This window comes from Columba livia, chromosome 3 (genome assembly GCF_036013475.1).
Source record: "Columba livia isolate bColLiv1 breed racing homer chromosome 3, bColLiv1.pat.W.v2, whole genome shotgun sequence".
NCBI lineage: Eukaryota > Metazoa > Chordata > Aves > Columbiformes > Columbidae > Columba > Columba livia.
Window position 1 is genome coordinate 15,463,887 of NC_088604.1, and position 14,008 is coordinate 15,477,894.

The 14,008-nt window shown below is 41.9% G+C and overlaps 1 protein-coding gene across 9 annotated transcripts in view; it reads right to left on the reverse strand.

Annotated features, from left to right (window-relative positions):
- The window catches only part of LPIN1 (lipin 1), an 82,083-nt gene that overhangs the window by 35,138 nt on the left and 32,937 nt on the right, over positions 1-14,008 (reverse strand). For 5 of the 9 annotated variants that reach the window (XR_010471111.1, XM_005506845.3, XM_065055905.1 and 2 more), the window contains 3 exons: positions 3,375-3,575; positions 1,978-2,073; positions 88-422 (listed from right to left, as the gene is read on the reverse strand). Coding sequence is in view for 8 of the 9 variants with exons in the window: in XM_005506845.3 (XP_005506902.3) it covers positions 88-422; positions 1,978-2,073; positions 3,375-3,575 (632 nt within the window). In the remaining variant the exon portion in view is untranslated. Of the gene's footprint in view, positions 1-87; positions 423-1,977; positions 2,074-3,374; positions 3,576-12,184; positions 12,455-14,008 lie in introns of those variants that run through there. The other 4 variants (XM_065055902.1, XM_065055899.1, XM_065055903.1 and 1 more) reach the window with 3 other exon arrangements.

Below are 14,008 nucleotides of genomic sequence, written 5' to 3' on the forward strand. Positions count from 1 at the left end.
TAAACAGAAAATACTGTTAGAAGGTATGTAATGGAACATTAACCCAGCATTAGGTTTTAATTATGTATCTCAGTTCCACGGTGATACCTTGAATTGTCCAGTGGTTCTTTTTCTTCCTCTGAGCTGATCTCTATAAGAAACATGTCCTCATCTTCTGACGTGTCTCCATTGTCTTCTCTTTTTAAGCTATCTAATTTATGGGTAGACTTCCTCCTCTTTTTCCTCCTTTTTTTCACAGAGCTACAGCCTGAAGATGTTTCAGTAGAAGGCTGAGATCCATAGGCTTGAGGTGGTACTTGTGAGGGTGCACCGGTGTCCAGGTTTCTTATTCTGTCTATAGAGTTCCTCTTCAGCTGAGCTTCCATTAAAGCAGTTCCCTCAGACAGAATAGGAGACGTGGAGAGATGAAAAGGAATTACCTCCTGAGAAAGAAAACATGCAAACCACATAACATATTAGTCCCTCTGCCAGTTGTAAACGTCGTTCTAAAATCTCTGCACAATTGCCAAAATCTAAGTCATTTATTCCCCAGAAAAATAACAAAGATTGGACATCTGGGTGCTCACTATGATCCTATAGCATAGGGGAATTGTTCCATTGCTCCATCTCCTTAGACAAGCCAGGAACAATACTCTTAATTAAAAAGGATTCTCTGAGCATCTGTTATTGGCTAGGTTATGTCATGAGTCTCTATCCACTAGATGCTAGATACAGAGCAGAAACAAAGTCCTAGTTTATAACCCGAGCATTTTGTAAAATCCAATTTTCCTTCACAACTCAGATGACAGATAGTAATCAGGTAGGTCACCAGTATATAACTAGGTCACACAAACTTCCTCTTATTCCATCCTATATGTATATCTCTAGACACCCATGGAAGTAATTCTAGCAATTTTCACCCACCGAATAACTGTTACCACAGAGAAGACTTAAATATAAAGATACAGAGATTAATACTGCATGTGCACACAGCTCTCACCTGAAGACAGTAGTATCATCCTCAAGAGAGAATCACAGAATCATTTTGGTTGGAAAAGACCCTCAGGATCATCAAGTCCAAACATTAACCTAACACTGCCAAATGCTAGAATGGTTTGAGTTGGAAGGGACCTTAAAGTTCATCAAGTTCCAACCCCTGCCATGGGCAGGGACACCTTCCGCTAGACCAGGTTGCTCAAAGCCCCATCCAGCCTCGAACTCGTCGAGGGATGAGACATCCACAGCTTCTCTGGGCAGCCTGATCTAATGCCTCACCACCCTCATGGGGAAGAATTTCTAATCTAAATCTACCCTCTTTCACTTTAAAGTCAATACCCCTTGTCCTACGTAATTTTAAAACTCATCACACTCTGGACAGTGACAAAAATTATGGGAGATATCTGAAGAGAAGTGCCTGTATAAAACTCTTCTTATGTTACATTATGTGAGGACTATTCAAAACTTGTGTGCCCATAACTTACATAGACTAATATTTAATCACACGGCTCAAAAGCAGGCATTCTCATTTAACAGAGTTCCACATAAATAGTAGTTGCAAGATCATGTCTTTGGTAAATACCAGAATTACTGTGTGCACCAATGTTTACAAAGCATGAACACTTTTACCTGTGGTGTTCAGAGTAAAGATTTCTACAAAAAACAGGTCCATGGACAAATTCACCTCTGTTGTACACATCTTTGGAGTATGTAAACTCTGTACATGTTACTTCTGTTCACACACTGGCATGCACATAACTTCTAATTTATTTTTTAGTTATGTGATTACTATCTTTAGATTTTTTTCAGTTTTGGTGACCCAAAAAACAATGTAACTCCATAGTATTATATTAAATTTCCTTAGCAAAAAATTGTCCTGAAACTTTCAAAACTATAAAATGGGTAGAGGTGATGCTTTTCAACAAAATTTGTTAACTCAAAACTGACTCTGAAAAGCAGGCATTGAATTTTTAACAAATTAAAATTAGTTTTGACTCTCACCTGATCATTATCCATCTCCTGCACAAAAAAGGCCTCTCCATTGTCTCCTAGTTTCATGTGCAAATCTACAGCCTCTCCATTAATTTCTATGTCAACCTGGAAGAAAATAAATATATTTTTAATTGAAAATAAAGTTATTTTAGGTACACAGCTCCTGTTCAGATCTCCTACCATTGTCACTGGACAAATGCTTCTCAGGGAAGTGTAGGAAACCTTACAATAAATATAAAATACTGAACTTGTCTGTTTTTCTCCCCACCCCTTCACAAGGCCATCAATTGTCAGTGTGCTTTTCTAACTCATTCAGCTCGTTACTGTCTTGGTCCTCTACTCAGGAAGGTTTATAGTAATTATATAAAATCCTGAATATTTTTAAATGTAATTCTGAATGCTTCACTCACCACACAAATCTTTTTGCTCTTTTAATTCATAGCCTAATTTTGCCTTGTGCAATAAGTACTTCAATATGCAAATTCTTATACTGTCTTTCAGTTGCATTAAACAGACTTCTCTTTACACTATGAGAAGCACAAATGTGAAAAATCGGCTATTTCTTCCAGACATTTATCTAACCACTATACAGCCTCAACTATTTCCATTTTTTGTGAGAAGGATCTCTCTCTTCACCTGTAACTTTTCTTGCCACAAACTCTATTCTCACTGGTGGGTTTTTTTGGACGTTTGGACAAGCCTACATGCATTTTATATTGCAGGACACAGTATAGTATTGGCACAGTAACATTATTAACTTCTGCCCATCATAAATACTGGTATTCTTTTCTGATTCATGTAATAATTTAACACAGTCCACAGCAATATCAGGATCTTTCTGCTGAACAATTATAACTACATTAGAATTAGACTGTGTGTAGCTACAAATTATTTACTATAATAACCCATCATGCATTACTTACTGGCAACTTTGCATCTGATATCATATTGCCAGGTCACTCAGCTTGGTTACACTTATCTAAAAGTCCTCACTGCTTTTTCTATCTTCAACTAGCCTCAACATTCTGCCATCTGAACATATTACTTCATTATTAACTCCCTTTTTATAACTATCAATGAACATGTTAAACAAAAGGGTCTTAATACACAGTTACTAATTAAATATTATAATCCTAGATCAGCACACTCAAAACTTTGCTTATTGAAAATAAATATTGCCAATTTCATGGTCTTCTTGGTTTCTTTTTATAGTCAATGTCTTAGAAATTATGCTTTGAAACGGAAGAATAAGTAATGATCACTTTTAACTGAATCTAGCCTCAATTTGGGCACCTTGCAAAGAGTGTCTTAAGAAAGTCTTGACTAGCATATCATAGAACACTCAGTAACTTTCACACCATTAGAATCCCCCTCACAGAACATATAAAAATTCTCAATTTTCTTACCACTTTCTCCCTAGAACGTAGGACTCCCATTTTCCCAAAGCGTACATGGAAAGGGGAACATTGAAGATTTCCATCTGGCTGACGTACTACAATTATATCTATACATCCAGACAGTGTGGCTGGGTTCAGTCCCTTGTAGAGCTCCTTCACAGTCACAAATACTTGCCCTGCTAACTGTCCAACGTAATTCATGGTTTGGACCTGAAACGCAAAAGATGGAACAAATAAGATTTTGAACCCTGCTTTATATTTTCGAGACATTTGAAAGCCAGAGATTCCAGCAGTGGGGAATTCTCCTGTTACACAAATAAAAAACTTCATGTAGAATCAGAATTCCACACCTAACTTGTTCACAGCTGACACGTGTTTGTAGAGAGCTATTAAAGGACAAGACCAAAAGAGACCTTGTAAGTGAGAGAATTGTAACAACTTTCAAAAGTTCATAAAATCACTCGCATTCAAAACCACTGTCACTTTTAGATTCTCCAGCTCTTAAGTATCTCCAATTATCTCTGAAAAGCATTACTTCCAAAATAACATCTCCTCCGATCATTTATTGTGCCCTCAACACTAAATACACCTTTCTCATGTATTTCTACAGGCTTTTAAGTGCATGGCAAGTGAACGGTTTTAAGCTGAACTAATTTTCCACTACACTCAAGTCAAAGACTATTTTTGCACTTTCCATGGATTTATCCCATTAAAATATTATAATGCATATGCACAATAGATACACATTAAGGTTTGACAAGCAACCTTCATTTCAAAGCATCTGAACTTTAGAGTGCTTCCTAACGCAACTTTACCATTCTTGTTTTAAAATTGCCTTTTAGTATCAGCAGCTTTATTAAAAATCAGGCCTGTGCTGATGGTTGAAGTGGTTGGCTTTATTTCCCATGCTCCTGGATTTATTTAGTATTTAACATTTAGCTTCCCACATCTACACTGTTAATGCACATTCTGTTTGCACTTCGTTAATACACTCAGTCCCCTAAACAGGACAGCATGCATACTTAAGACATACACTTGGAGGGAAGGCAAGGGTGAAATTCCCATTGATGGTGATGAGAACAGAACTGAGCTCAGAGCCCGAGAGACAGCACAGCACTGAGCTGCTACACACAGCACATCAACTGCTACAAGAGACTCCTTCAGCTGTGCTCTCCCATAAACAAAGACATGCAAGTGTGATGCTGTAAAAATAGCTCCAATTCCTAACTGATTTATGCTTAGAAACAATAAACTATTAAAAGAATACAGTAAAAGCATTTCAGTAAAAAAAAAATAATCAGAAAGCTAGGAAACGCTATAATTAAGGCTGGTTAATGCATGCATAGCTGTTCTAGTTAATTAATGAGCACCTGTGTTTTTTTTCCCCAAAAGTCCATCCACACAGGATGGACTGAAGCTTTGCTTTCTTCGCTGTTTCTATTGCAATACATGAACATCAGGACACAGATCATGCTCTGAAGGAAGAATTATTTATGTTCTTTTGGTCTTTATGATAGTCATCACCACAGTGCCTCTGAAAAGCGATGATGCTCTCCTCATCTGACAACTGGGGAATCACAAAAGGATAAAGATTAAAACTAGTCACTAACTCTGGAAAGCAAACAGACTTTTTTGAAGTATTTAGTATACAAGATGTTAACTAATGAAAGAACACTGTTTGGAGAAGCATTTCTGCACAGCCCTCAATTAAGGCATCTAGGAAATGCCACCTACTGAAAAGTCAACAAACAGAAACTTCATGGCAGAAAGAGCAATTATATTCAGTTCTCCAGCATTCAACTGGTATATCACTTCTACTATACGTTAAAAACATGCCTTCTTGAATGCAAATCTAGTGGTAAACTTCCATAGGGAACTGCACTTGAAACTCATGCCACACCCTGTGCTGAGTCACAGACCAACAGGCTGGAGCAGTCCTCTAGAGGTCACCTGCTCCCAAATTCTGCCCAAAGGAGGGACAACTTGGACCAGGCTGCCCATGACCTTGGTGTCGTTAAGTTCTTAAAGGATGAAGACTTCTCACCTTCCCTTCACTCGTGTTCCTATGTTTGCCTCTCCTCACAGTGAAATATTTCTTCCCAGTATTTAATCTGAATTTCCCTTGTTGCAACTTGTGCCTGTTGCCTCTTGTCCCATCACTGCGTATCCCTAAGATTCCAGTTCCATTTCCTCTATAACCCTCAACAGTTAACTGAATATCTTGAAGATGGAACAAAAGGAGTTCTACCAGCCTCTCCTTTTAAGTCATAAGCTCTTAGCCTCCTACATATCTTGGTGATCATAACCTGAACTCCTTAAAAAAGCTGGTACCACACAGGCACAGATATAAGTTCAGAAGTGAGCCCCCAGGGTGACGGATATAAGCAAACTTTTAAAATTATTCCTCTGCTTTGGAAAATGTTTCCATTTCTAGGGATTTTTCTCACCTAAAGCCCGGTAAGAAACACATTTCTTACTGAGTTAGGATTGAATTTAAAGATGGCTACAATTAGACTCAAAATTACATGGTGTAGTTCACCCTAGTTAATGCTTGGTCTGCTGAAGCAACAAAATTTCTAGGTGCAAAACAGCCACAACTTCCTTGGTGGGGAAGGAGTTACTGGGATAGTACATACACCACACTGTCTGGGAGACTTACAGGCAAATAATCCAAATATGAGGACTCACACATCCTCTTCACAAGTTGCACCAGGCGGTCTCCTAAACCTCTAAACCTCTAAATTTTGCAACTATTCTTGTTCACAACAAATCTTAGCTGTATTGTCTGCCCTGTCTTAGGAAACAGAGATTATTTTTATACTTGTGAATTAAAAAAGTTAGACACCATCCTCAAGCTCTGCGGCCAACTGGCACAGCACAGCTTGCTTCCCTGCAGTGAAAATCTCTTATCCCTTAGAGTGTCACATTCAAACTGTCAGCTGTTGATGGACAGTCCTCTCAAGCTGGGCTGAACCTGGCCTGTGCAACAATATCACTGTGGAATGAAAAGACAGACTGGCAGACTAATCATATAAACCCCACTTCCTCAGGAAACCAGACAAAAATGGGTTTATATTTTGAACATAGGGAACAAAAGATGCTGTAGTTAAAACAGGGGAGAGTTCAGAAACTGGACTCTGATGGATGTAGACCCTTTAACCTAACTTTTATACACGCCAGCCAAAGCTGAGATTGTTTGGAGTCAGAGGTTTTTAATTTTATACTCTGAATCTAAAGTCAGTCCATACTATGTCAGTACTCCCAGAAACCAGCATTCCTCAAACCCCAGAGAGACTGCATGTGGTTTTGGAGCATTACTTTGGCCACTCCTGGAAGTCTTTCACTTACTAACCAGGCAGCAGCAACTTTGGCAGCAAACAAAGAGTTTACGTCATAGGCTAAACCCCAGAGCCTGCCTGTCAATTATGTTGAATTTAGTAAAACTCTTGTTGTCATACCATGCTAGTGGACATAGCATAGAATATTTTTTTTTGCTGCTGGGAACAATCAGAATCCTTTTGATCTAAGCTTACAGCAAGTGAGTACAGCCTGTACTGCATCTGCCAGGATATTCAAACGTCTTGAGTCTTGGTTTTTTTGGCAGGAGACACTCCACAACCTCTACACTCTGTATCTATTATGAAATTTAAAGTATTTTCTAGTATTACTTTTAATGTCAATTTAACTAGCGTCACCTGCCAGGAGGCTCAGAAAATTTCCAGATCTTTTGAGTTAAAGACAGCAGTCATTTTTCAGAATTGAGAATCTTGTGGAAAAAAATGTGAAAAAATAATAGCTAGGTGTTACCTTATTACTGAACTGATTTATTACCTTACCAAAGATTGACCTAATAAAGATAATTCTTTAAAGTACCGCTCTGCTGGATGCCATGGTAAGATCAAATGCACTGTAATCTCCATAATCCACTTCTTTCACACAGGTACAGGAGACTATGTCCTAATTTCACTGAAAAAGCTAGTAACTGCACCCTTAGCGGGCTTTTTTTTACAACCCAGCTCTTCCCCACAACATTTCACCTTTCTTTACTATATTTTGTAAAATAAAATACTGAAAGTCATAGGAACTAAAGGCCTTTTTTTCCTTTTGCAAGTCTCAGTGTCTCTTCAGGCACCACAATGCAAAGTTTAACAGGTTAGATATTTGCACGCGTTGAAATTACTTAGGGATACAAGTGCCATTCAACATGCTCTAAAGATGTACAGTTTTTTGGAAAAAAAAAAAAAGGACCATGATTTAGGTAGCATGCTGGCATGCTGCAAGGGTAATTAAAAACTGAAACATACTTCCCTTGGAACATATGAAATCTCCAGCACAGAAAATTTTGAAAAGCAGGACAAACATCTGTTGGGAGTGGTTTAGGAACAGGCAATTGTAATCTTTGGAACAGAAATTGTCACTGTGCCTGTGTCCAAAGCAGTAAACTAAACCATATCACATCACAGACCAGACCATTACATCTATACTGAATCTATTTCAATTACAAAACGTGCTTCTGGCACAATTTAGGCACAGGCCAAAAATCACACTCCCAAAGATTCCTGGACAGAGCTAAGATGAACTGGGGACTACCCCCATGGCCAGTTTAGAAGTAGTCATCTTCTTTTAAAGGTTTATAGAACAGATGGTGCTAGCTGGTCTGGCTGCCAAAAATGGACTTTGGCACCATTTCATTCACTAGCACGGATGTAGCATTTAGGTCCCTTCCAGCCTCTTTTCTAGAGTTCTACAGTTATTGACTGTGCACTCAATGGTAAGCATAACACAAACCAAATGCTTAGCACAAAGAAAATGCATACAGATACATCTTTCAGTTAGGCCTCTAATACCTGATGTTATGATGAGACCCCTGTCTGTGATGGAAGCAACAGGCATAAGCACAGAACAAACCAACTTTCCTAAGAACTTCTCCATACAACTTGTGAAATGGTAAAAGGGAGCCAAAAACTGATGGGCCAGTGTTCAGTTAAAATAAATCATTGCAGCTCTGCTGCTGACACTGGAGCTATAACAATTTTACAAACCTGATCCATCTGGTTCCCTGATCTGCCCTTGGCTTATGCTTTGAAGACGTAAAGCTTGAAGGAGACTGGATTATATTTTGGAATCAGGCTGTGGCCCCATCAAGACAATTATTCCTCATTTATAAAAAAGTAAATGACAATATTTCAAAGACTCCTAGGTAAGTGCCTACTATGTATCAAACATTTGTTTTCCTGACTCTGAAGCAATCAGTTTTGTTTACAGTATTGAACACCAGCTCCCTCTACAGCAATTAATGGAATTCTGCTATTGACATATTCTTTACCATGCAAAACAGTATCACAGGTTATGTTCTAAAAAAGATATATGATAAAAACCTGAGAGAAGGAAATATTTCACATAAAGATTCCCTAGATGGACTCCTTCAAAATTAAGCTTAGCCGTTCATGTCTGTACCACAACCACAGTAGCAATGATTCCTTAACTACAATAGCTTATAATAAGTATAATTCTATTACTTCTGTTTATTAGTAAACAGTCAATACATTATAAAGCCACTAATGCTGTGTGACCATCACATTCAAAGTCCTTAATATTTTAACTAATTTCAAGTTGGAAATTGAAAATCAGCAATAACTTTCTAAATATTTTTTCTTAACTATTTATTAGCTCCTACATCAATTCAACCCAGAGTCTCTGCCATAAATTCCCATCCCACTTTTTTGGCATAAATTCCCAGCCAGAAGTTGTGCGTTTCTCAAAGGAAAATCAGAGCCTGGATTTACTTTCTCTAGAGGAGCAGTGAAGGCACTGCACAGGACTTTAGGAGACCTCAGTTTAGGTCCCTGCTTAGCCACACAGTCTTGGGCAAGTTGCTAAGGCTTACCTCTTAGAGGGTCTCTCAAGCAGGGTCTCTCAGTGTGGCTGTCTCTCAACCACAGCATGCCAAGCTCATCCAAGTGAAACATAGACAAGCACTCTCCCTTGGGCATTTATTTTTTACCCTGGGAAGGGAAACCTGGACATATGAGCTGGAAGGGAGCCATAAGCAGCCATGGCCCTGATTTGTACAAGTTTTTGAGGGAGAACTCCAGAGCATTCTGCTGAGCAGCGTGACTCTGGTTGTTCTGTAAAGAGGAGGGTAAACTCTGTCCAAACCTGATTATGTGCACATTTTTTCCAGACCTCCTCACAGGCACAGTGGCATGGGACAGACCACAGTCCTGCAGGTGATTTGACAATACCTCTCATCAGTCAGCAAACAGGTGCAATTCACTTGTATATCCCAAATCAGAAAGCAAAATGCAGCATGTGGCTGCCTCTATACCAGTGTAAGAGCATTTTGATTCCTGACAGCCAAATCTCCAGAAATATTTTAGGATTGGGATTATCCTCAGCTTAATTCTATTAGGAACTATTTGACTCCTATTCCAATTTATCCAAGGTGCCAAAAACTTTGACCTCTTAAAATGGCCAGAGAGTCAAATGGATCAAATGTCAAACTTACCTGTGGAGCTTCCAGTCTCTCCCAGAACCCACTCTCTCACACTCACTCACAGATACCTACTCTGACTACGAGATGACAATTCACTTGTTATTGCACTGCCTTTTGAATATCTGAAATATTACTTGGTCAGTACTTCACAAAGTCTCTGTAAAGGACAGAATATTTTCTTCAGAGCAGCTAAAATAAAAAATTCAAATTGAAGACCTGCCTGTAATGAATCCTCAAGTTCAAAGGGAGGACTGTCCTGTAGTCCCACAGTCAGGGCATCGGACTCGCACACAGGGGTCCAAGAGAACTATTTCATGGCCACTTCAAGTGTACAGCCATGGTCCCCACACCAGCCTCCCAATCATGTATTCCCAGTTCTCTCAAATCTTGCCCTTGTGTCAGCACTGAAAACTAACATCATTAAAGCCATACAAAAATAATTACCAACTGGATCAATGAGATGACATGACTCACTGCACACCCATACAAGCGCTTGCCTCAACTAAAAAGAGAGAAGCTAAGAAAGAGTCAGTGGTTGGCAGTACCAGAGACACCTCTGTTGGCATTTCAGGCAATCTTGAAATCACCTCTCTCAAGACTCATCTCCTCCTTTCACTGGGATCTCCTGGGAGACCTTCCACACTTCCCTCCATCTTCCTGTGTTTCAGCCTCCCAACTGTCCAGGGCTTCCCTCCTCATGGAGACACTTGGGGGGAACACGCACAAAGGCTGACACCCCTTTGGACTGACTCTGCATAAACAGGATCAAACTTTACAACAAATTTAAAAATATAAACTGACGCCTGAAACTGAGAACTTTTGAAATAACTGTGCTGCCCTGTGCTACTGCCCTGATGTCAGAGGAGGAACATAAATCAGCATGGAATCACAGCAGTAGCTCTATGCTGATGCCTCAGGTGACTTGGCATCCTTTCTTTCAGTGGAATTGGAAAATAAATTTGTTTGTCAGACTACAACTTTACATTTTCTGCATTTTCAGAGTTTAAAGTAAGCTCTTACTGCATTCCAACTGTTTCTTAGAGTTGCTGAGTGTATGTAGGTGTGTTCATAAAGAAATGTGTGCACCTGCACATCCTCAGGTATGGAAAAGGGTTAAAGACTAAAATTTGCCCAACTCCCTTGCAAACAACCATGCTGAGTCAGGTAAGTAGATATCATCAGGTAGTCTGTATTCCACATTAGTGAATTTCAGCTATCAGAAAAGCAGTAAGTATCTAAAACCATTAGAAGCTACTTTCATGGCGTTATGCCTAACATCATAACATAATTGAGTCTTCCCCATATTATCTCCTTCACTGTCTCCGCACTTTTTCTCCAGTTCTCTTAATGGAATTAGACTCATTTTACTGTAACAGGCCCATATCCACCTGACTTCTAACTGGGTAGACTTGCTGACAGCAAAACCATATTTACATACACTAAACATATGTTGGTATTTGTTTTCCTAAGACAGCAGAGACACAGAAAAAGCCAGCCAGAAAATAAAATAAACAAACCACTCCAAAACACTCTCCAGACTGTGGACCAAATCAGAGGCCAATAGATCTATTGAGGTTGATGACTTTACACATGAAAGGAAAAATTATCTGCTGGTTAGTCTGCAATATCTGTGCTGAGACCCTGTTATTAGTATTGGCCTGTACATAATTCCTCTTTTTGACAGAGATAACAACAACACTGAACAGTTTTGTCTCCAACCCTCTCTCCACAAGATACATTCTCTTCATCTTCCTGAAGGTAGATGACATACACTGATCAGTAGAAAAATTAATACTGTTCGAGGGTGGGGGAATCACATAAGAGAAAACAAAAATTGAGTTTAGTATCATATGCAGCAACTGCACTACTGCCAGCCGGGCTCAGCTATGGCATTAAATCCCTCTGGCCTGTTACCACTTTCATTATTCCATCTCAGGGCACTAATGCAGCGATTTGCATCAGCAGTTGCCAGCCAAAGGGAGGCAAAGTATCACCTCTAACGTGAAAAGCAAAGCAGCGCAGAGAGGGGCATTGGACTCCACAAGCTCACACACCTCGGCACGGGCAGGGACCCCAAACCGACACCCCCGCAGCTGCCCAGCGCTGGGTGCCTCGCTCTGAAGATAAACCAGGAAAGCATCAGATTTCCCCTCTCACCCTGTGCACAAAGCCCTGCCAACCCCAGACGAACACAACAGCTCCGCTGCTCGCTGTCACTCCCCAAAGCCAGACTCCCCGCCAGGGAAACGGCAGGTGCTGCGGAGCCCCGCCGGGACCAGCGGGATGCCCAGGCCCGAGGGACCCGCTGTCTCCCGCAGCCTACCCCGGCCAGCTCAGCGCCGGGGAGCAGCGCTCCCCTTCCTCCTCCGCCTTCTCCTCCTTCCCGCCACAAGCCGCGGCACCCACCTCCGCCGCTCGCCGCCTCGCCCCGGCTCCGCTCACCGCCGCCGCCTTTGTGCGCGCCGCCCGCCGCGGCGACAGGCACAGGACCCGCCCCGGAGGATGGACCGCAGCGCACGGGGAAGGCGGGCGGCAGAGGGCGGGCGGGGAGGGTCCTCAGCGGCGGCACTGAAGTGGTCCTCGCCTGACCCGCCTCCCGCCAGGCACGGCGGAAGCGAGCTGCCCCGCGGGGTGTGCGGAGCGCCCCCGGGGGCGGGACGGCCCCCGCCTACCGACCGCCGCGGGGGGGGCGGGCAGCGCCACCGCCCCCAGCACCGCGGGGCCGACAGCCGGTGGTGGCGTAACGGCCCCGGGACGGGACGGTTGGGCCCTGCAGCGCTGAGTCAGCGCGGGGGGCGGCGCGCTGGCGGGGGCGGGCGGCTCCGTCCCTCACGCCACCGCGGGGCCGGTCACGGGCCGTCCCGCAGGCCGCTGCTGTGCCTTGTCCCGCGGGGAGCTTCGGCCGCTCGGGTGGTGCTTCTGTTGGTGTATTTAAACCAATACTTCAAGCTTGAAATTATAATCACAGACGTACCTTCTCTTCTCCCAGCTCCTTTCAGTCGATGTCAAAAACATTTAACAGAGACATCTTTTTTCAGATTTATAGGTAGGAAAACCAGGGAGCGGAAAAGGGAATCGTCCTGTCCAGGCTGCTAAGAAGGTCCTTGAAAGGCTAGGGTTGAAGCCAGGGTTCCCAGAGTAATGGGCCACAGGGGAAACATCTTTCAGTATCATATATGCTTTATCACTCTAAAGAAATGTGATGAAATACAGTTTTTCCACCAGATAGTGGGTCTCTTGCATTAAAATAATATTGTAATCTCCTTTTACACTGAGTGCCTTACACAGCTAAACAGGGAAGTGGATGTCGGTTATAAAAATTAACCAACAGAGAAGTCTTCCAGCCTTTTTCACCTCTGTTTACAGAAAAGGCCAATGCTAAGTGCAAAACAAATGAGCAGGAAGCAGAGTAATGTGGAAAAAAAAGAGGACAAAGAATATGCACAGTAAAAAAAGGATCAAAGTTCATTAGTTGAAGACGATCCTGCTAATTTTAGGCTTGAAAACAAGTTTTTCAGAGCTGGATTTAGTGCATTTGCATGTTCTAGTCCCCAAAATGCGCATGCAGCTGGAGCCTGGGAAGGATTTCTTGTTGAGTAATCAGCACTTAAGCCTTCAGCTTTCTGTTACCTTTCCAGTTACACTGTAAAACAATCTCAATGCAATCTCCTCTAAGTCCTCACCCAATTAAAACCCTTCCTACAGTTTTCCTCAGACGTGTTTCCTCCCGTAGTTCCGCTAGCTCTGTCTCCACGTTGGCTGGTCTTTGCACAGCTCTCAGCTAAGACAGAACGGCTGGGTGACAAGGCCTGGTGCACGCTCACAGGCTCGAATCCCTACCTTGTGTTCTCCTCTGTTCCCCATTATGCAGCTACACTAAGGAGTTCACCTGCGTTTTAGAGCACGAAAGTCAGTGAAGACAGTTTCTGCCCAGAGACGACAAAGGTGTTTACTTAATCCCAAAGAGAAAACAATATACAACTGAGCGTTGTTTCCCAGGCATATGGTGTCTAAGCCCTTGTCAGTGGGCAGTCAGTCATTCTGGACAGAGATGTGTTGGTAAATAATCCCATTCCTGATAGAAATACAAGAAGCTGTGTCTGTGCTGGCTGTGGATCCTGGCCAGTGCTCTGCCCACCACGTTTGT